This window comes from Eptesicus fuscus, chromosome 1 (genome assembly GCF_027574615.1).
Source record: "Eptesicus fuscus isolate TK198812 chromosome 1, DD_ASM_mEF_20220401, whole genome shotgun sequence".
Taxonomy (NCBI): domain Eukaryota; kingdom Metazoa; phylum Chordata; class Mammalia; order Chiroptera; family Vespertilionidae; genus Eptesicus; species Eptesicus fuscus.
This window is the reverse complement of record NC_072473.1, coordinates 69904836-69928061: the sequence shown is the minus strand read 5'-3', so window position 1 is coordinate 69928061 and position 23226 is coordinate 69904836. Positions and strand designations below refer to the sequence as shown.

Here is a 23226-nt window from a genome sequence, read left to right as displayed (position 1 = left end):
AAAGCCTTATTTTTGCAACCCATAGCCAAAAATAATGGCCTTCTTGTAAAAATTCTAGTCTACTTTTAATATAAAAGAAAATTTAGAAAATGGTGAAGACTAACAATCACCAGAACAAAATTAAAGGTGCCCATAATTACATGTATTTCTAGTAATTTTTCTGTGTATAAGTACCTATTAAAATGGAGATGGTACAGTTTATAACTTTGATAGGAAACTATTTAAAACACAAAATTGATACCATCTCCATTTATGCCACACAGAAAAGACTGGATATACTTAATGCACATCATGAAAACCTTAATATTGAATTAGGAATCAGCATTCCACTCACTTAAGCCTGGGGTTACGAAATGATTCATTGAGTAGTGAAGGCTCATCAATGAGAGTGTTTTTTTACAATGTGGTAGTGTGGCCTCCCAAAGTAAAGTAACTTAAACATTCCATAGGCATCAAATTTATACTATTAAAACTGGGTAAAGATTGGGGTGGGGGAAATATAGCAGTACAGAGCTGCCACTTGAATAAATACATGTTCCCATAGCACTTTGAACTTGTAGTGGTTATCTTTTATTGTAATGTTTTGCTTAGTAGTCCCCTCAACTAAACTATATCCCTTGGAGGACAGGATTGGTCCATAGAAGTTAATTACCATGCATATTGCTGCTGTCAGATGTAGGAATTTCTTATTTGACTTTGTTTATTGGCCTTGTGTTTCTTTGCTATAGATTAAAAACAGCTTTAAGAAGAATTATGAGAAAGCTTTAAAGCAGTATAATGCTACGGGAGATTATAGAAGCAATGCAGTAGACAAGATTCAAAGTACGGTAAGTGATAATTAGAGGTGGCTTCTCAAGAGGGGAACACATTCCCTATCCCCTGAGAGAAGAGGATAGGGTCCTAGCTACAAGATGTTGTCCACTTGTCCTATGCTCTCATTATAATCTTAGATCAGTAGAGAATGAAGATATGTCCCTGAAAAGAAGAGTGTGACAGTACTAAGGGACATATCTCCATTTTCTCCTAATCATTCTCCTCACATGTGCAACACTTCAGTCCCCACTGGCATCATGGCCCAAGTCCTGTTAGCACCAACAATAGCAGGAAAGTAAGGCCAGTCCAAAAATGTTAGAAACAGTTGGTGTTTGAAACAAGTGTTCATCTTTTGAATTATAATGCCAATTAAGAACAGCCACACAAAAAAATCATTACATATAATAAATGTTGTTTTTTAAAAATTATCTTTATTGTTGAAAGTATTACCAATGTCCCCTATTTTCCCAATTGACCGTCCTCCATCCTGCACCTGCCTCCGTCCCAGTGTTGTTTAGAATACAAATTATAATCTAAGATGATAGGTTAAATGTTTGACTACAAAGTTGTAATGTGAAGTATCAATGTTTTTGTTGGGATTTTTCAGTTACATTGTTGTGGTGCCACAAACTTTAGAGATTGGAATGTTACTAATTATTACATAGAAAAAGGATTTCCCAAGAGCTGCTGTAAAGTTGAAGATTGTTCTCCTCAGAGGGATGCCGATAAAGTAAACAATGAAGTAAGGAGCCTTTTAAAATTTTTTTGAAGATATTAACTGAATACAGAGTTGCCTCACTTTTTAGTTTTTAATCACAATACACATAATCTGAAATAGGGCGGGTATTATTCTCATTGAATAAATGAGGAAATTGAAACACAGAAAATGTGTGACTTAAGTTCATACAACTAGCAAGAAACACTTTTTAAATGTATAATCCAAAAGGTGGAACTTCTGTTCCTCAAAGTTCTACCAAAAACACCGTGCTTGAAAGGAGACAGTGTTTGTTACATGAAAGATTAAACTTTAATAAAATGGCAAAAGGCAAGGGTATCCAAAGCTCATCTTTCTGCCAAGATGTATGATCAAAATATTATTGCTTGTGCTGACTTAATAGTTTTTTTTTTCTCTCCCATTAGGGTTGTTTTATAAAGGTGATGACCATTATAGAATCAGAAATGGGAGTTGTTGCTGGAATTTCCTTTGGAGTTGCTTGCTTCCAGGTAAATCCATGTATTTAGGAACTGTTTCATCACTCTTATAGGTGTCAGCCAGACGATTTCCACTTTGAAGGCTTCAACTTTTCGCTTCAGGGCCCTGGATAGTGTGGGCATTTTCAGAGAAGTTACATTTTCACAAAACTCTTAGTTGCTCATCACAGTATATGAAGCATATGTAGTAAATCATTTGTGATTGGGTTTTTATTTAGCTTATTTGGAAGGGAATATTTTGCCTTTTTCATTCCAATTTTTTGATGTCTTAGCTCTAACGTTTTTCCATAAACTTCTTTAAGTTTTTATTACTATTTACCTGTTCTTTTTACATGGCCAGTCATGCCTTGAAACTACAAAAAGCAAGGCTTAAAATTAACTTCTAGCAGTGTATATCTTTGGAAAGCAGTTAACTGTAGAAAGACCTGGTGCCCTCTTAGTTATGGCAACTTTCCAGCATCCCAGTTCATTAAACAAAATATGAGATAGACCGGAACCTTGCTTTGCTATGCAGTCAGTCAAGATTCTAAAACATTATTAGAATCTATTTTTTCCTGAGCTGCAACTCACTGATGAGTTGCATGTAAGTCCAAGACAATTAAAATTTAGATCATACAAACCCACATTCAATATGTGCCTATTATTTTGGGTGGGTACTATGCTATGGATTCAAGTTGTATTTCTGGAGCTTTACTATGTCTCACTGTAGCATGAAAAGTCTATATTGTGGCTCTAAACAACTTATTTAGGGGGTGTTTTTCCTATTAAACATTGTGGAGATAAGACTAAAAGCATTTTGATCTATGTAATTGATGAAGTCTAATCTTAATATATTTCTAAAGTAGTAGGCATAGCTATATCTGAATCTGCTTTGTCTAATAAAATATCCACTAGCTACATTTTAAAGGTTCTATTTCTTAAATAAAATTTAAATTTTGTTTCTTCAGTTACTCTACCCCTATTTGAAATGTTGAAAAGCCACAGGTGGTCAGTGGTGATCGTATTGGACAGGGGAGGTATTGGTATTACACAACATTGCCAGCACTGCAGCACTGCTCTAGACTCTCCAGGAAAATCTCTGTCCTCACAGATGGAAATTTTACTAGATGAGATTCTTATTCTAAGCCATACCCTTTTTGTTCTGATAACAGAGGAAGAGGAAGAAACATTTCCCCAAAGTTATGACATTTAGAATTTTCCTTGGGTGATTTTTGTCAGTTACAGTTGTGAAATTCCAGGTCACAGTAGTAGTAGAACTTCACTTATATTCTTTGAATGTGACCTAGATGCTGAGTAGTATCAAACATAACTATCTAGAAAAACTTCAGGAAGGAAATCATTAGTGAATTAGAAGTGAAGGAGACTCTACCTACACCCTGAGGTCTTTAAGCTCTTTGGTGTGTATGTTTAATTTTGCTTGTATTTTATTTCCAGCTGATTGGAATCTTTCTCTCCTACTGCCTCTCTCGCGCTATAACAAACAACCAGTATGAGATAGTGTAACCAACATTACATATGCTTACTCCTTTCCAACTTTAAGGTACGTTCATTTTGGTCCTCCGCTATATCAGTGTTGGTATTTGCTTCAGCCTGTGCATGTGATGGAAGGAGTAAGTTTGCCAAAAAGGTATTGTCCAGTAGTGCCTTCAAATCTTATTGGTACTATGTTAGCCCCACACAGACAGCTCAGGTCTCTAAATTCAGGGCATGACCAAAAAGGACAGAAGGGCTTCTTTTGGTTTACCTACACATGTCCAGCCTAAAGATCCTGAGCGATGGTCCCTTTTCTAACAAATTTGAACCTACAGTGAAGAGCAGGGATGGGGAACCTTGTTTCTGCCAAGGGCCATTTGTATGTTTATAACATCATTCGCTTAATATAATTCACTTAATATAAATTTATGTTGCTATGATAAAAGGTCCTAAATTTATTGAATTTCGAGTCCTGCTTGTGGTTGCCTTGGCAGGGCCAGACCAAGTGATTTTGCAGGCCTTATATGGCCCTCATCCCTGGTGAAGAGAAATTAGGTTCCCTGGGAAGTACACTCTGCTCTTGACCAATAGTGGCATTTCCCCTAGGCTTTGGCCTAGTTCTTATGATCACAGTCATCTGGTGGACTTATTATTAGAGACATAAACTCATCTGGACTAACCAGGAACTAGATTTGGGGGAAATGTGTATTTCAATAACTTCAGTATTTGAATGGTAAAATGTAAGGACTGTTGCTAGCTGACTTAATCCTTAGAGCACTCTTCACATTTTTTCTTTGAAAAAATATAATTTATTAAAGAACTATCAAAAATAGGTGTATATATGGTATAAAATAAGACCATATACTCCATAATGGCAGAGGTGGTGCTTTAGTGCTGTTACTCGGGCACTTTGAAAAGTGATTAGGGCATAGTGGGAACACATGAAGGTCTTCATTAGAAGAGTAGATTAGAATGTGTGCAAGTGAATACAGCTATTGGTATTTGGGATACAAGTAATTTTTTTTCTTTCATTTTAGGATATTTACATTACCCTCTGTGAGCTACTAGATTGCCTGGTTTGGAAAACTGCCCCATGTTACCCATTGACCGAAAAGCTACACCAATAGTCTGATTCAATCTAGACATTTGTTCAATATCGTATAAGTCCACCTTTTGTCCCATTCATAATGTAATATCATTGAAACTTTATCTGAAACACTGGAAGAGCTAGTAAATTGTAAATGAAACAATGTTTGCTTGTTCCTCTTGATTATTATTTTTCTCAATGTAGGGCCTTTGAAAGGCACTGTGGATTTTCTGTTTTGATGTACTGTTATAAAATGGGAATTTGACCCCTTTGAACTGGCCCCTTCCCAGCCAAGGTTATGTGATTTGATTGCATAATTTGTATCAAGAAGTTAAAATGTTTTGATTAGTCTCTCTCTGTTCTGATTGGCAGAGTGTTGCATTGTGTAGTTTAATTCTAGCCAGGAGTTGGATGGCACCCATCAGAGTTGCCAGATGGTGGTAACGGTCTCTGACCTAAGGTACCCAAGACTAAAGGGCACTACCATTTCTGTGGCACATCAGATAGCAGCACACTTATACTTTACATTTCTTTGCCTCCAAGTTAAGGTGTTATATTTCCTCCATCACTTGAATCTAATTAAATGTGTCAGGATTAGTGTGTTTTCCTGAGAAATTTAAAGCAACTCATCTTCATTAGCTTTTGCTGGCATTTCCTTACCAGATTGGTATGATTTAATTATCAATATCATGGACAACTTTAATAATCTTAGTTTTGATTTATGCCTTTCATAAATATGACTTTTACACAAGAACTATTGTTTTCCTCTAAAATCGTGTTTAAATTCACTTTTAGAAACTACTGAATGGTTATTTTCTACTGAGAGCGCTAAGCCCCATATTTCTATTTGCAGTACAGTTTTAGATATGAAATGTAGAACTGAGCTATTGACTATGAGTTTTTATTTTTATTTTTGTTTATTCATTTGTTGCTTTCAGTTTTATATCCCACATATGAGTGAGATCATATGGTTCTTGTTCTGTCTGACTTATTTTGCTTAGTATGATATTCTACTTGAAACCTATGTAATCTTATTAACCAATGTCACCCCAATAAATTTAATAAAAATAATAAAACTGCATGTAAAACATTAATGTCTCTGTTTACAGAAACTTATTCCCTGTGAAAAGATTACTTTCCTTGTCATGAAATAGCAAATTCTTAGCATTTTCCCAGAGATCATACTTTTTAAATTATATAGCTTGCATTAAGAGGTTGGATATTTCACTTAGCATAATAATCTCCAGATCCATCCATGCGATTCTAAAGGGTAAGAGCTCTTTTTTATAGCTGCATAGTATTCCACTGTATAAATGTACCACAGCTTTTTTATCTACTCATCTATTGATGAACACTTGGGCTATTTCCAAATCTTAGCTGTTGTAAATAATGCTGATATGACTATAGGAGTGCATATATTCTTTCTGATTAGTGTTTCGAGATTCTTACTATGCTAAGCCAAATAAACCAGTTAGAGAAAGACAAATATCACATGATCTAACTTATATGTGGAATCTAATGAACAAAATAAACTGACAAACAAAATAGGTCCAGGTATGGATGCAGGGGACAGAATGGCATATCTCAGTGGGGAGGAAGATGGAGGAGATGGGAAGAGATTAACCAAAGAACATATGTGCATAACCAATGGACACAGACAATAGTGTGGGGAATGCCTGGGGTGGGTCAGGGGCTGGATGAAGGGGGAGATAGTGTGGGGGGGAATGAGGGCATCTGTAATACTGTTAATAAAGAAAAAAGTTAAATATAGAGCATTAACCAGTACCTTCAGGGTAATAAAGAAATCATTAAAACAAGTGTAAATGGGAGAAGTCATTCTTTGGTTTTAGGTTTCTTTGTACATCTATTAGTAGAACCTAGCTAATTGCCACACATCCACACAGTCCTTGAATTTGATAGTTGTGGGGGAGTCAATCACAGTTATGAAGTGGACAAAAACTACTAGTTAAATAAGATTAATAATAACTTTCAAGTACATGTTTTAAAATGCTTTGAGTTACTACAGGAAGAGGATATTGTCCATTAAAACATTTGACAGGGTAAAAGTGATAAAACAGTTGAAAACTAGTTACTCTCCAAATGCAGTAAATTAGATTTTTTTGGCTATTGGAATTGTGGACACTGAGAAAGAAGATCCTTACTGATAAGAGCCTGTAGTCAGGGTCAAATTTAAAAGCAAAGCCTAGAAGCTGTTTCTAAATAGGCCTCTCACACAAATGCACAAACCGTAATTCAGGGAGAAGCTTACATTGAACTGCCTGCCTCCCACACTGACATATGAGCCAACCCTTATAAAAGAGTTTCCAGAATTGTATTTCAACTCCAATCAGAGTTACACAGCTATATTCCCATCAACATCTTGATCGACCAACCGGAGTGGCTCTATTATCAATCAGAACAGTGCCTTCTAGATCAAATTGCAAGGATTTGAAGTCTTCATTTGCATGGGGACAGAGCAATAAGGGACCAGGGACAGGGTCTTCTGTCTATATGTTGGCTCCCCTCTGACTCAGGGCACACTTTTTCCTGTCCACCAAAGACAAGACCGCATTTCCCCAACGCAAGTTGAAACACTGAATACATCACACTAGAGCAGAGAGGAGCAGACCTGCACGGAACAGAATGGAGCAGACCAGCACAAAGCTTAATGGAATAGAGCAGGCAGAGCAGAGCAGATCTGTCTACTGGAGAGGAGTCTCAGTTAAAGGCCACCTTATCCCAGGGCTGCCTTGTCCCAAGCCCGCCTCACAGTCATGTTGTTCCACAGCTGTGCTGCTTCATAAATGAGTGCAACACTATTGAGCTGTTCCAAAGCTGTGCTGTTATGACAGTTGTGCTGTATCACAATTGAGCTATTTGCATTGAATAAAGTTTCCTCCTTCACTGCAATCTAATTTGGGAATTCCTATTGGTATTGAATTGGTGCCAAGGACCATTGGTTGACAGAACTAATGAAGCTAAAGAAGAAAATATTTAAAGGATAATCAGCAACTTTTTAATAGGTATTTTTCACTAGGATAGCCTAGAAAAACCCTTTAAAATATTTTTATTGATGTCAGAGAGGAAGGGAGAGAGAGAGAGAGAGAGAGAGAGAGATAGAAACATCCATGATGAGAGAGAATCATGGATCGGCTGCCTCCTGCATGCCCCCTACTGGGGATCGAGCCCACAACCCGGGCATGTGCCCTTGACCAGAATTGAACCCAGGACCCTTCAGTCCACAGGCTGACACTCTGTCCACTGCCCCAAACCAGCCAGGACTGAAGTCTTCTTTAAGTCATTTTTTTAAAGTTAAAAATTTTTCTCAGGGTTCTGGTCAAGATGGCGGTGTAGATAAACACAGTACTTGCCTCCTCCCACAACCGTATCAAAAGTAAAACTAAACTACAGAACAACCATCATTCAGAACCACCTAAAATCATGCTGAATGGAAATCCTGCAACTAGGGAATTAAAGAAGAAAGCACATTGAGACTAGTAGGAGAGGTGGAAAATCGAGGTGGAGTTGCAGAACCGGCTGGTCCCACACCCACGTGTGATGGTTTAAAATTGGGGGGGGGGGTATATCTTGGCTGTGAAGGTCTCCCCTGAGGAGCAAGTGGTGCCAGCCCCACACCAGGCCCCACAGCCCAGGGTTCCAGTGCTAAGAAGAAAACTCCCCATATCTTTGGGCTGTAAAATCCAGCAGGGATTGTGGCTGAGTGACTTGGAGGCTACTGGAGATAGTTCCTCTTAAAAGGCCCATGTATGAACTTACTAGGACTCACTCCCTCTGAACTCCATGGCTGGGACAGCAGCTTTAAAGGAACTAGGGACATTTAGGGAGGAATTAACTTGTCTAGAATCAGGTGAGAGCTGGAGGAGCAGTTTTCTTCCAGACAGAAGTGCTAGCAGAGGCTATTGTTCCTATGCTGAGCCCACCCCCAAGAGCCGACAGGCAATCATCATAGTTGAATCTCCATCAACTGGGCTCACAGTTTTTGCCCTGAACTGGTAATTCCCTGAGATCCCGCCCCTCCCTGCTTACAGGCTCATTCAAGACATTTCCAGTGGCTTTTCCATACAACTGGCCTCTCTTGCCTCATGCTTTGGACTTTCCTCAAATTTCTCAAAGAAGTAGCAGCTGGCCTCAGCATGCCCTGTACCTCTCATTAAGTGTCCCCAGGCCTGGCACTAGCAGCTGCCTTCCCACTTTGGTTCACAGCTTGGCCTCTTCTGGGCAATTCCAAGCCCAACACAAGTAGCAGCCATCTTCAGATTGCTTTGTAGTTCATGCTGGTTGGCCCCAGGCAGGGCAGAGGGAGTGGCTGGCTTTGCACCTCTCAGGATGCCCCAAAGCCAATGGACTTGGTGGTCAGCTTTAACCCAACAGATCACAATCCTACCACTTCCACAAGTGACCAACTCAGAGGGTGTACTCAATACCAAAGCTCCACTGAAGCATTTCCTGCTCCATAGGATTGGCTCCTGCACTGCAGCTCTTCCCCGTAGTCACAGCCAATCCTCACAACTGATTGGCCTGGGTTCAATCCTTCCCAGTGACACCAACATCAATCAAGGCTCAACTATAATAGAAGAGTGCACACAGCCCACACAGGGGTGCACCTGGAGTGCCCAGGTCAGGTGACTGGGGAGGCTGAGCCACTGGGCCCTACAGGACACCTATTACACAAGGCCACTCTACCAAGTCAGGGAGACATAGCAGATCTACATAGTACATAGAAACAAATACAGGGAAGCAGCCAAAATGCAGAGACAAAGAAATATGTCACAATGAGAGAACAGAAGAAATCTCCAGAAAAAGAACTAAATGAAATAGAAGCAAGAAAACTACCAAATACAGAGTTCAAAAACAATGGTTGTAAGGATGCTTAAGGAACTTACTGAATACTTCAAGGAACTTGGTGAGAACATCAACAACATAAAAAAAGGACCGGTCAGAAAAGAAGGTCACACTAATTGAAATAAAGAATAATTCACAGGGAATCAACAGTAGAGTAGAGGATGCTGAGAATCAAATTAAGAATTTGGAATATAAGGTAGCAAAAAAACACCCAATCATAACAGCAAAAAGATGGGTTTGAGATTTTTTGCGATGATCACTTAATAGGTTTTATAATGTCTAATCACTGGGCTATACACCTGAAACTAATATAATATTGTATGTAAACTGTAATTTAAAAATTAAAAAATGATTTTAAAAAGTTTTCCCTCATTATTAAAAAGGAAAAGCCCAGAAAATATGAAAAGCAGAAAGAAAAAACCACCACACATCACCCTTAAGGTGGGTTGATGTATTTTTTTTTAAGGTGGGTTTATTTTACTGTCTAGTTACTGAAGTCCCTTATGGCCAATGTGTGCATGTGCATACTGGTCTATAAAATTCACCTCCACCTTTAACATGCCAAAGGTATCCTGTGGGTTGTCTCACTTCCAGGCACCAGGTTGCTTCCTGCAAGGCAGCTCTGAACTTCTCTTTGAAAAGAAGAGATCCATGGGTATATTTTCTGAAAGTGTGGAAAGCTTAGCAGCTTTGACCTATTCCTGTAGGAGGTTGGGTGTATGTTGCAGGTATCAAAGATTTATGGAAATAAATACCTAATACAAGGTATAAATGTCATTTTTGTTTTTCCCCAGTGTTCACACAGGATTCTTTGAGACATGTGTTTAACCTCCTGCCAGAATCCAAGTTGGTACTTTGCCAGTGATGCAGCTAACCCAACCGATTAAATTATGAGAAGTGAAATAATATATGCATTTTTTTATGAAAATGAGGAAACTTTGGTTTCTTTGGACTACTCTGTGTAGGCTTTTGTTTGTACTTATAGATAAAACTCCAACACAGTATAAATATCATCTCTGCTTTTCCTCAGCATACACAAGATACATTGAAGTTTGATTTTTAAGTTTGCTGCCCTTTGAGGTTGACATTTTGCCTGTGATGTGGCAAACACAAAATTTTTTAATTCAAAAAGGAAAACAAAAGGCTGATATTTCAGAAAAGAATACATAAAGTGAAACAGTTACAGGAAAATGAGACTTTAATTATTTTTAATCCTCACCGTAGGATATGCATATTGATGAGAGAGAGAGAGAGAGAGAGAGAGAGAGAGAGAGAGAGAGAGAGAGAGAGGTGAGAGAGAACATTGATTGCTTGCCTTCTGTACGGGGATGGGACGGACAATGCTCCAAGCAACCTAAGCCACACTGGCCAGGATGAGACTTTAATATTTAAGTCATTGGTCTACAACTTCACTCGGATTCCTTGTGAGAGAGAAGCCATTATAACTTCATTATGGCTTTTCTATTAGGTATCTCTATCCCATGGAACTTAGTAGAGTTAGGCACTTGTGAAAGCACAGCAAATGTTAATTAGATAAATGAATGACTGAGTGAATCTAATTATAATGGCTCTTTAATGTTCTGTGTGAAATAAATTGTTGATTTAAATATCTCATTCCATGTAAACCACCCTTATATAGTAGAAACCATCTGCCCAGTTAGAAACCACATAACCTTGAAAACCACTGCAAACTTCCTCCTGGACAAATCACTTTTTGCTGCTTCTCTTTTCTGAACTCGCTACATTTGATGTCACTGGAGATTCTTGTTTTGAACTTGTAATATCCTGTTTTTCCTCCCTTTTACAGCACATTCCGGTTTACTTTGCTGTTTTAATTTCCTCCTGCTTTTCCAGAGTGGATACCCCCAAAGGTTTGCATTTGGTTTTTTGCTCTTAAACTATGCTAACTTTGGAGGAATTAAATGCAGATCATCATCAGGCCTAACCCCTTGCTTTCTAGTTGGACAGTTTAGTTGAGTGTTGGTCATAGCGACTTTCTTTTATTCTTCCCTCTCCCCCATCACACCCAAAAGCTTATTTGAACACTTAAAAATTAAAACTCCTCTTATAACATTAGTCCATGGACATTAGGTATTCATTCGATCTTGATTGAACCGGCTCCTTCACTAAGAATATCACAGTTTATGGGAATTAGGGGAAATGGGTCCGTTGCTTTAAGGTTCATTATCATTGGCTCTGCCACATGCATACATCAGGCAAACATGAATTCTTTGGGTAAGATTGTCCTACTTGACCTGGTGGTGCTCTCATTATCCCATCTTCAACGTTTTTATTTTTTAAAAATGTAGTGACTTGTAAAGACTCTTTGCTCTTCCAACAAGTTTCTCCCCATGTTTTCTGGTTAAAAATAAGCCTACTAGCAACATTCTCAAAGCAAATCAAGCTGGCATGATGCTGGCCTGGATATAGACAATTCATAAATGGGTGTATACAGCACCTAAGGAGGTGATACAACTACTCAGAGTCATCTCTGAAAAGGTGGAGTAGCTACATTAATATGCACAGTTAGGGCAACACATGTGGGGTACACTATGAGAGATTTGAGAGATGAGGGCATACATACATTGTCATTCTGTTATGAACTTTAGCAAGGAAAATGGCATATAAGAGAAGGTAGACCCTTTGCACAGAGTCTCTTTGTTCTACTCAGGTTTTTGGCACCAGAGGGGAAGTAAGAGAACTAATGTTTATTGAGCACTTACCAATTGTCGACATTGTGTAAGGTGCTTCAATGAACTACCCTGTGCTGGGAGGTAGCACTGTTCTCATTTCTCAGAACACCCCTCCCCTCCCAAAAAAAGCTGAAGATCAGATCAAATAATTTTCCTGAGGTTTCACAGCTAGTAAGTGGAAAATCTGGGGTTTGAACTTAAATTTGTCTGACTCTAAAGCCCATGCTTCATTTATTGGATTTTGCTGCATCTTAATAGCAAAAAGGAGATTATGTGACACTAGTCCATAGCCAGAGAACAGAAGTAAGAAACAAAAGATTCTCCTCCAAATAGCTTTTAATCAGTCTCTATTGCATATGAAATCTTTAAAAAGAAAACCTTCATGAAAAAGAATATCCCATTTTCTCACAATATGCTTTTGTAGGGTGTTAACATACAAGTACATATTTAAAATAAACATATTGTTACTCCTTTCCCCCACAACATTTTTGAACCCAAGAAAGGATTACAAAGAGTTAATTATAATCTAAACATTACCCCTCTGCCCCATTTTCTTTTAAGCATCTTGTCATAAAGTCAAATGCTTCCTAAAGTTTATAAACTAATATTTCCTATGTTAATAAAAATACTCCACATCACTTAGCTGCTTTCAGAATGCATTCACTTGTGAATACTTTTAAATATTAAGTGGAAAAAGACACTCCCCAATATAAACCTCTGCTGTAGACTTACATGTATGCTGGAGGCAGAATCACTCTAACCCTGTAGGTACAAATCCAACCTTGTGCTTTAGTTAAATGGGGTTGTTTTCACATATTCACATTCACACATATAATCTACCCCAGCAGGATAGCAGAAATTTGCAAGGCGGCAGGGCCCCCATGATGCCCCAGGGCACCTAAGGAACTCAGAGCTGCACACCAAAGCAGCTCAGTGTAGCCTTGAATCCAGTCCAATCACAGCCTGGGTTAACCAGAGGAACAAGCAATATAGGCCTTTCTTTCATCAAGTCTTTCTTAGCCACACCCACACCCTTGGTCTCAGCTCCAACCTGGGGCTCTGAAGTTGGCAGAACAAAATACAACAGAAAACATGTCATGGTGATTATTTGAGAACTTGACTTAAAGATATACCTCAATGAATTTAGAAAATATCAAAAAGTTTAGGGAAAATTAAAAATCTGACAAATTAAAGATAATGAATTTTTAAATTTAAAAATAGATGTTGCTTATATACAAAATTAATACATGAATTATGATATTTAAACAAAATTAGAGTTCAAAGTGGTTTGTTTCCCTCTCCTGCCCACCCTCATTCCCACTTTCTAGAGGGAATTGCTGACAAAGCTTCCTTGTGATTTCTTCTACATTTTGTCACATCCTATCTAATAAAAGAGTAATATGCAAATTGACTATCACTCTAACACACAAGATGGCTGCCCCCATGTGGTCAAAGATGGCTGCCCCCATGTGAACACAAGATGGCTGCCACAAGATGGCCAGCAGGAGACAGCAGTTGGAAGGGACCAGGCCTGCAAGGGAGGACAGTTGGGGGCAATCAAGCCTGCAGGGGAGGGCAGTTAGGGGTGACCAGGCTGGCAGAGGAGGGAAGTTGGGGGAAACCGGGCCTGCAGGGAAGGGAAGTTAGGAGGGACCCAGGCCTGCAGGGGAGAGCACTTGGGGGGGACCCAGGCCTGTAGGGGAGAGCAGTTGGGGGGGACAAGGCCTGCAGGGGATGGCAGTTAGGGGTGACCAGGCCTGCAGGGGAGGGCAGTTAGGGGTGACCAGGCTGGCAGGGAGTGGTTAGGGGGTGATCAGGCTGGCAGGCAGAAGCGGTTAGGGGCAATCAGGAAGGCAGGCAGGCAAGCAGTGGGAGCCAGCAGTCCTGCATTGTGAGAGGGATGTCCGACTGCCCGTTTAGGCCCGATCCTACTGGGCAGTCGGACATCCCTCGAGGGGTCCCAGATTGGATAGGGTGCAGGCTGGGCTGAGGGACACAACCCCCTGTGCACGAATTTCATACACTGGGCCTCTAGTACAAGTATATCTGTATATTCTTTTTTTATACGTGGTTAAAATTACAGATTGTGGAGACAGACTAACTGGGTTTAGATCTAATCTCAATACTGTATGTGTGCTCTTCGCCAAGTTACCTAATCTCTCTGTGCCTCAGTTTTCTAATTTATGAAAGATGGATAAATAATATTACCTATTTCATAGGGTTGTTATGAGTATTGAATAAGTTTCTACATGCTAAACACTCAACACAGTGTATGGTATATTCTAAAGCTATATAAATGTTAGCTACAATTTTAAAAGTATATTTATTAAAATACATTTTATGTATGATAAAATTAATCCACTTCAAGTGTACAAATCAATGATTTAATCTATTGTAGAACATTTTTTAATATAGTCAATCCCTGTTCCTACCCCTAACTCTAGGCAACCGTTAATTTACTTTCTGTTTCCATAGTTTTGCCTTTTCTAGACATTTCATATAAATGGAATCATACAATGTCTGGTCTCTTGTATCTGGTGCTTTACACTTCACAAAATGTTTTTGAGATTCATCCATGATGTAGCATGGGTCTGTAGTTTATTCCTTTTTATTGCTAAATAGTATTCCATTGTATGGATATGCCATATTTGTCTATCAATTTTCCAGTTGGTGGAGATTTCCAATTTTTGGCTATTATGAATAATGGTGCTGTAAATATCTCCATGCAACTCTTTGTGTGGGCATATGTTTTCATTTCTCTTGAATAGATAGGTACCTAAGAGGGGAATTACTGGGTTGTATGGTAGTTTGATTTTTTATTTATATTTTCTTTAACTTCCCTCAGTACGGTTTTCTAATTATTAGTGTACGGGTCTTATGCTTCCTTTGTTAAAGTTATTTCTAAGTATTTTGTTGATGATATTGTAAATGAAATTGCATTCCTAATTTGGTTTTTGGATTGTTTGTTGCCTGTGTACAGAGATGCAATTAATATTCAATATTAACCTTGCATTCTGTGTCCTTGCTGTACTTCTAATTTTTGTGTGCACTCCTTAAAATTGTCATTTGCAAATAGATATAGTTGCAGTTGTACCTTTCCAGTCTGGATATCTTTTATTTATTTTATTTGCCTAATTTACCTGGCTAGAACATCCAGTAGAATGTTGAATAAAAGTGATGAGAAGAGATGTTCATGTCTTGTTCCTGATCTTAGGGGAAAGCTTTCAGTCTTTTACAATTAAGTATTATGTTAGCTATGGGTTTTTGTAACTGCCCTTTTTCAGGTCAAGGCAATTCCCTTTTATTCTTAGTTAGTTAAATGTTTTTATTATTCAATGGTGTTGCATATTGTCAAATGCTTTTTCTGAGGCTATAGAGGTGATCATGTGGTTTTTAAACTTTTTAAAAACTGAAATGATATCTTACATTGATTGATTTTCATATGTTGAACCAACCTTACATTACAAGATAAATCCCACTTGGTTATGGTGTATAAACCTTTCCAATTATTGCTGGATTTGGTTCCCTGGTATTTTGTTGAGACTTTTTGTGCTGATATTCATAAGCACAAAAAGTCTGTAGTATTGTTGTGATGTCTTTGTCTGATTTAGGTAATACTGGCTTCATAGACTTAGTTATGAGGTATTTCCTCCTATGATTTTTAAAAAAATATATATTTTTACTGATTTCAGAGAGAAAAGGAGAGGGAGAAAGAGATAGAAACATCAATGATGAGAGAGAATCATTGATTGGCTGCCTCTCCCACACCCCCCACTGGGGTTGAGCCTGCAACCCGGGCATGTGCCCTTGACCAGAATTGAACCTGGGACCCTTCAGTCCACAGGCAGACACTCTACCAATGAGCCAAACCAGCTAGGGCCTCCTATGAGTTTTTGAAGGATTGGTATTAATTCTTCCTCAAATATTTTATAGAATTAACCACTGAAGCCATATAAACCTGGGTTTTTCTTTGTGGAAAGTTTATGTAATGTTGTTTTTTAAAAATATTTTTATTTATTTCAGAGAAGAAGGGTGAGAGAGATAGAAACATCAATGAAGATAGAGAATCATTGATCGGCTGCCTCCTGCATGTCCCCCACTGGGGATTGAGCCCCCAACCTGAGCATGTGCCCTTGTCCAGAATTGAACCTGGGACATTTCAGTCTGCAGGTTGACACTCTATCCACTGAGCAAAACTGGCTAAGGCAGTTTATGTAATGTCTTGTGGCCCAGCATAAATTCTAAAAAATATTCCATGTGCATTTGAAAAAAAAAATTATACTTCTGTGAGGTATGGTGTTGTATAGATTTCCATTAGGCTGATTTGGTTGTTATTACTATTCATATCTTCTAATCCTTGTTGATCTTTTGCCTAGCTTTTCTACCTATTATTGAATGTGGGATATGTAAATTATCCAACTATTGTTGTTATATTACCTGTTTTTCCTTCAATTATATCAGCTTTAGTTTCTTTTATTTTGAGGGATCTTTTATTAGGCACATATATGTTAAAGATTGTTATCTTTTCCTGTTGAATTGACCCTTTTGTTATTATAAAATGTAATTTTATTTCAATAACAATTTTTTTAAAGGCTACTTTGTCTGCTATTACTATAGCTATTCCAGTCTTCTTTAGGTTAAGTTTATGTATCTTTTTGCACCATTTATGTTTAGCCTATTTGGGTCTTTGAATATAAGGTCTGTCTGTTATAGACGGTATATAGATGAATCATGTTTATTTTTATCCATTCTGTCAACCTCTGTCTTTTAATTGGAAAGTTTATTCCATTTACACTTAATTTCTGATAAGGACTAATTTGTCATTTTTCTATTTGTTTTCTGTATGGCATACCTTTTCATACCTCTGCTCTGCCATTGCTTCCTTCTTTTGTGATAAATAATATTTTGTAGTGTGCCATTTATATTACTTTGTTGTTTCTTTTACTATATATATTTCAAGTTAGTTTTTAGTAGTAGCCCTGGGGATTACAATTATCATTTTAAAACAATTTAGTTCAGATTAATACTAACTTAATTTTAATACTGTACAGAATCCTTGCTCTAATATAGATCCACTTTCTCTCCATATTTTTAGCTATTATTGTCATAGAAATTATTTCTTTATACATTTTTAGTCCACTTACACAGTTTTATAATTATTTCTTTATGCAATTGTATTTTAAGGTAGGAGATGACAAAAGTTAAAAGAAACTACATTTATACTATCTTTTACATTTACCTACATAGCTAGCTTTATTTGTGCTCTTTATTTCTTTGTGTAGATTTGAGTTGCTGTCTAGTCCTTTCATTTCAGACTGAGGAACTCTCACTTTCATTGATATTCTCTATTTGGTGAGGCATAATTATTATACTTTTTCTTTAATTCTTTAGACATTGTTTTAGTATTTCTTTTTTAAAAATTTGTCTTTATTGGTTTTAGAGAGAGGAAGGGAGATGGAGAGTGAGAGAAACATCCATAAGAGAAGAACATCAATTGGCTGCCTATTGAGGATGGACCCTGCAACCTGGGCATGTGTCCTGACTGGGGAATAGAACCAACAACCTCCTGGAGCATGGGACAACACTCAACCAATTGAGCCACACCATGTCAGGACCCTTTAGTATTTCTTATGTCAGGTCTGTTAGTAAAAAAATATTTTCAGTTTTTTGTTTTCTTCACCTGAAAGTGTCTTGATTTTTCCTTCATTTTTGAAGAATAGTTTTGTTAAATATAGAGTTCTTGGTTGATGATATTTTTTTCCCCAATACTTTAAATAAGGAATACCTCTGCATTCTGGCTTTTATGGTTTCTTATGAGAAGTCCACTGTTAATGTTATTTGGGATCCCTTGTACATGACGAATTGCTTTCCTCTTACTGCTTTCAAAAATCTCTTTTTGAAAGTGGTCAGAGCATCAGCCTGCACACCAAAGGGTAGTGGGTAGTGGGTCAAATTCCCAGTCAAGGGCATGTACCTGGGTTGCAGGTTCCATCCCCGACCCCAGTCAGGGCACTACAGGAAGCAACCAATTGATGTGTCTCTCTCAAATCAGTCTCTCTCTCTCTCTCTCTCTCTCTCTCTCTCTCTCTCTCTCTCTCCTTTTCCTCCCTTCCACTCTCTCTAAAATTCAATGGAAAAAATATCCTCGGGTGAGGATTAACAAAAAAAAAAATCTTTTTGTCTTTATCTTTCAATAATTTGACTATGACGTGTGTCTGCTGGGGTTTATATTACTTGAGGTTTGTTGAGCTTTTTAGATGTGTAAAGTTTTTCATAAAATTTGGTGAATTTTAGGCCATTATTTCTTCAAATATTCTTTCTGCCCCCTTCTTAACTCACCCTCTCCTTCTGGAACTCCCATCATGTGTATACATATTGGTATGTTTGATAGTGCCCCACAGGTCTGTGAGGGTCTGTCTCCATTCTTTTTACTTTGTTACTTACTGATTTATCTTAATTGACTTATTTTTGGATTTTCTGATTATTTCTCCTCTCAGTTCAAATCTGCTGTTGAATCTTTCGACTGAATTTTTTATTTCAATTATTGCACTTTTCAAATAAAGAATTTCTACTTGGATCTTTTAAAAACACCTCTTTTCATTGATATTCTATATTTGGTGAGGCATAATTGTACTTTTTCTTTAATTTTTTAGACATGGTTTTCCTTTTTTCCTTAGTTCTTTGAACATATTTATCAAAGCTCCTTATTTGTCTTGTAAGTCCAATGTCTGATATTCCTGAGGGGCAGTTTCTATTGACTGCCCCCCCCCCCATGTATATGAGCCATCTTTTTCTATTTCTCTATGAGTATTTTGTGGACAACTGGACATTTTAAATAATATAATATGGCAACTTTGTAATACATCCTTCCCTTCCCCAGAGTTTGTTGTTGTTGATATTTCAGTAGTTAGGTTTTCCCCCCTGTTCTATTATTTAGTGACTTTTCTGTTGATATTTCAGTAGTTAGGTTTTCCCCCTGTTCTATTATTTAGTGACTTTTTCAGTAGTTAGGTTTTCCCCCCTGTTCTATTATTTAGTGACTTTTCTACTCTCTAAGCTGAGTAGATTTATTTGGTCATACACTACAGGCAATACAACAGAATTAGATTATATACAATGACTTTCAGATATTTCTTTAAATGCCTTGAATCAACAACTCTATCCTTTGCCCAGGAGGGCAGCATAGGGGTGGGACTTTGTGCTGTTTAGGGCATGCCTTCAACACTTAGGCAGACAACTTACAACTCAGCCTTAGTCTTCACTTCTGGCTTGCATAGAGCCTTAAGGTCAACTACAGATGAGTGCCTGGTGTCCTCTCAGATCTTTCTTGGGCATGCACACACATGCAGCAGCCTACATCCTTAGATATATCAGAGCTCTTTAAAACTATGTATATCTAATTCCCTAGGTTTTTCTTTTAAGTTTTTGGCTATGTTCTTGATTGCTCAACTGGTAGAGGCACCTCAGGCAATTTTGATGTTAAACAATTGCCGCTGATTGCTTTCAAGGATTGCTCTGAAGATAGGGCTTTTTATGTGGAGCAAGCTCTGAGTCATGTCAAATATGAAAAACAGGACTTTCCAGGTAGCTATGGGACAGGCTAAATAGTGACAATATTCTGAAGATAATTAATTTTTTTTTCAATTATAGTTGACATGCAATATTATATTAATTTCAGGTGTACAATATAGTGATTAGACATTTATACTAGTATAACTTGCAAAGTGATCACCCTGATAAATCTAGTATCAATCTGACACCATACATACTTATTATAATATTATTGACTATATTTTCTATGCTATACTTTACATCCCCACAACATTTTTAACTGTCAATTTGTACTTGTTAATCCTTTCATCTTTTTCACAGGATTTTTTTTGTTTTGTTTTTTGTTTGTTGTTTTTTTTTTTTTTTTTTTTTGAGCAAACCCAGTCTCTTCCAAACCCTTTATATAGACCATAGTTTTCTGTTACTTTATGAGTTTGCTCCCTCTGGTGGCTGTGATGCTGTTGCTGTTGTTACTGTTTTCTTTACAACTACCTTGGTTGTGAGTCTACTTTTTTCCAAGGCTTCTGTAGTACCTAGGAGAGGGACCTGGAAGTAAACCAAATTAAAAATACCATAAAGTGTTATTAGAAAGATTAAACAGTTTTTCTTGATTAAATGCTCTCCAGATTGCTTCAGGCCTTTGGTTAACTTCCAGATAGCTGAAAAAAGCTTATTTTTATAATTTTTCCAGCATTTTTGTTGCTTTTATGAAAGAGCGGGTTTACAGAAATCCTCACTCTGCCATTCCAGAAGTCCTACCTGGTTAGCTATTATATTATTATGCAAACGGATTCTTAGCTTACTTTTTTCTCTCATTTAACAATAACTCTTGGAGATATTTTTATATAAAGTCATCAGATCTTCTGTACTGTTTCAGAGTAGGGATTTGATATAATTTATTTAACCAGGCCCTATGGCTGGACCACTTAGCTTTTTTTCAGCACAATCAATGCAATACATATCCTTTTGAATATATATTCAAGTATATATCTTTAGGTTAAATTCCCAACTGTGAAATAGTAAAAAAGTGTGTGCAGTTCTAATTTTGTTTGATATTGCCAAATTGCCCTCAAAATAGCTGCACTAATTGCATGCTTTCTACTACTACATCTAAATGCCTTTCTTCATATATACCTGACAATACTGAGAAGCTTCTTGATTTTTGGCAGTTCAGTAGTTCAGAAAATGGAGCCTCAAACCATTAATTCACTTATTTATTTTTTAACTTGGTTATAATACTATAAATATGATAAAGCAGCTTAGTATAAGGCCAACTATGCTACTTCACACACACACAATTTCAAAGGTCCATTGGAGCTAAGCAAGAGGAGAAAAGTAGTTGTAGATGTAGGAGCATCACAGAGCATGCCTTATTGCTAAAGTGGTTTTTCTGATGGTTGGCAAAAGCAGTTTGGGGATAAAGCCATCATTCAAAACCTGCTATTGGTATTGTTTCATGGATTTGGATGACTTCACGCTATTAAGAGTCATGGGGATTGTTAGGAAAAATGGAGTCCTAAACCCTGGAATTTGGCATGATGCCTCAGGATAGTGAGTGAAGCTCCTTCTCATAAATTTCTCTGTGGTCCTGGTAAGCACTGACTAGAATTTATAGTTGCTCACAAATATTTTTGCTAGCTACTAGTGACCTATTTCTATCACAATTGCAACTAGAAAGGATTGCACATGCTTTGGGCTCACAAATTGCTTGTAGAGGGCATGAGAAGACTATTATTATGTTCAGGCTGCTTTAAAAGTCATCAACAAAATAAGAAGATAGCACACTGCATGGGAGAACATATTTGCCAATGTTATATATGATAAGGGTTTAATCTCCAACATTTACAGGGAACTCATACAACTTAACAAAAGGGAAATAAACTATCCAATCAAAAAATGGGCAAAGGACCTAAATAGATACTTCTCAAAAGTGGACATACAGAAGGCCAAGAGGCATATGAAAAAATGCTCAAAGTCACTAAACACCTGAGAGATACAAATAAAAATGACAATGAGGTATCACCTCACACCTGTCAGAATGGCTACATCAACAAATCAACAAAGACAAGTGCTGGTGAGAATGTGGAGAAAGGGGAACCTTGTAGACTGCTGGTGGGAATGCAAACTGGTGCAGCCACTGTGGAGAACAGTATGGAGTTTCCTCAAAAAAAAAAAAAATTAAAAATGGGACTCCCGTTTGACCCAGTGATTCCACTTTTTGGAATATATTCCAAGAAACTAGAAATACCAACCAGAAAGGATATATTCACCCATATGTTCAGATCAGCGCAATTTGCAATAGCTAAGATTTGGAAACAGCCTCAGTGCCCATCAGCAGATGAGTGTATTAAAAAACTATGGTACATCTATACAACGGAGTACTATGCAGCTGTAAAAAAGAAAAAACTCTTACCATTTGCAACAGCATGGATGGACCTGGAGAACATAATGCTAAGTGAAATAAGCCAGTCAGAGAAAGATAAGTATCACAAGATCTCACTCATTTGTGGAATATAATGAGCAACATAAACTGATGAACAAAAATAGATCCAGAGACACAGAAGCACCCAACAGACTGTCAAACTTCAGAGGGAAGGCGGGGGAGGGTGGGCAGAGGAGGGTAGAGATCAAAGAACTGGTATGCATATAAGCATAACCAATGGACACAGACAATGGGGGTTGGTTAAGGCCTGGTCTGGGAGGCGGGGGCAGAGGGCAGGGTGGGAGAGGTCAATGGGGGATATAGGGGATATATGTAATACTTTCAACAATAAAGAATTAAAAGAAAAGAAGTCTTTTATGAGACTGGCATAGAGAAGTATGGATAAAAAAGAGGCCACATACTAAACCTGGCAAGCTCAGGGGAGGCCTGCATAGGAGATCAAATGTAGAACTACATGGGATGATCTGAACATTAAAATTCCTAATTAAAAGTGGCTAATGGTGGGTAGTCATATCCTAGGCTGTGGCTTCCTTGACAAAGCTCAATCTTTATCTTAGGTGAGCTTGTCTATTGAATTTTTGCACTTAAGATAACAAAGTGTCAGAGTAACCTCCTTTTCCAGACTCCTCAGGGCACACATACCACACTAGAGCCCAAGACTACAGAACCCCTCATTGTTATCTTATTCCCCAAATACCATATCTATGTGCTAATGTTAATTATTAACTATCTGGTACCTGCCAATGTAAAAGAAGTATGTCTCTCCATTTGACCTTTTTATCCAGTCTCAGAGATTTCCCTGCTTTGCTTTCTCCCACCACTTAATTTACCACCAATGTATTTCATATGACCCTCCTTACATCTCCTTTGATTCTAATGTATAAAACAGGGTGCAAAACTCCCATTCTCTGGAGCATTTTCTCAATTCATTGAGATTTTTTTTTCTTTATTGATTAAGGTATTACATATGTGACCTTATGCCCCCATTGCCCCCCCCATTCCCCAGCTCATGCCCTCACCCCCCTTTCCCCGTTGTCTGTGTCCATTGGTTATGCTTATATGCATGCATACAAGTCCTTTGGTTGATTTCT

General features: G+C 37.7%; 1 protein-coding gene across 4 annotated transcripts in view; it reads left to right on the top strand.

Annotated features, from left to right (window-relative positions):
* Positions 1-23226, top strand: part of TSPAN6 (tetraspanin 6) — an 86108-nt gene that overhangs the window by 2018 nt on the left and 60864 nt on the right. For 2 of the 4 annotated variants that reach the window (XM_008156539.3, XM_028132729.2), the window contains exons 4-8: positions 729-827; positions 1421-1555; positions 1954-2037; positions 3460-3565; positions 4536-4748. In XM_008156539.3, coding sequence (XP_008154761.2) covers positions 729-827; positions 1421-1555; positions 1954-2037; positions 3460-3528 — 387 coding nt within the window. In that variant the 3' untranslated portion in view covers positions 3529-3565; positions 4536-4748. Of the gene's footprint in view, positions 1-728; positions 828-1420; positions 1556-1953; positions 2038-3459; positions 3566-4535; positions 4749-23226 lie in introns of those variants that run through there. The other 2 variants (XM_054720100.1, XM_054720161.1) reach the window with 1 other exon arrangement.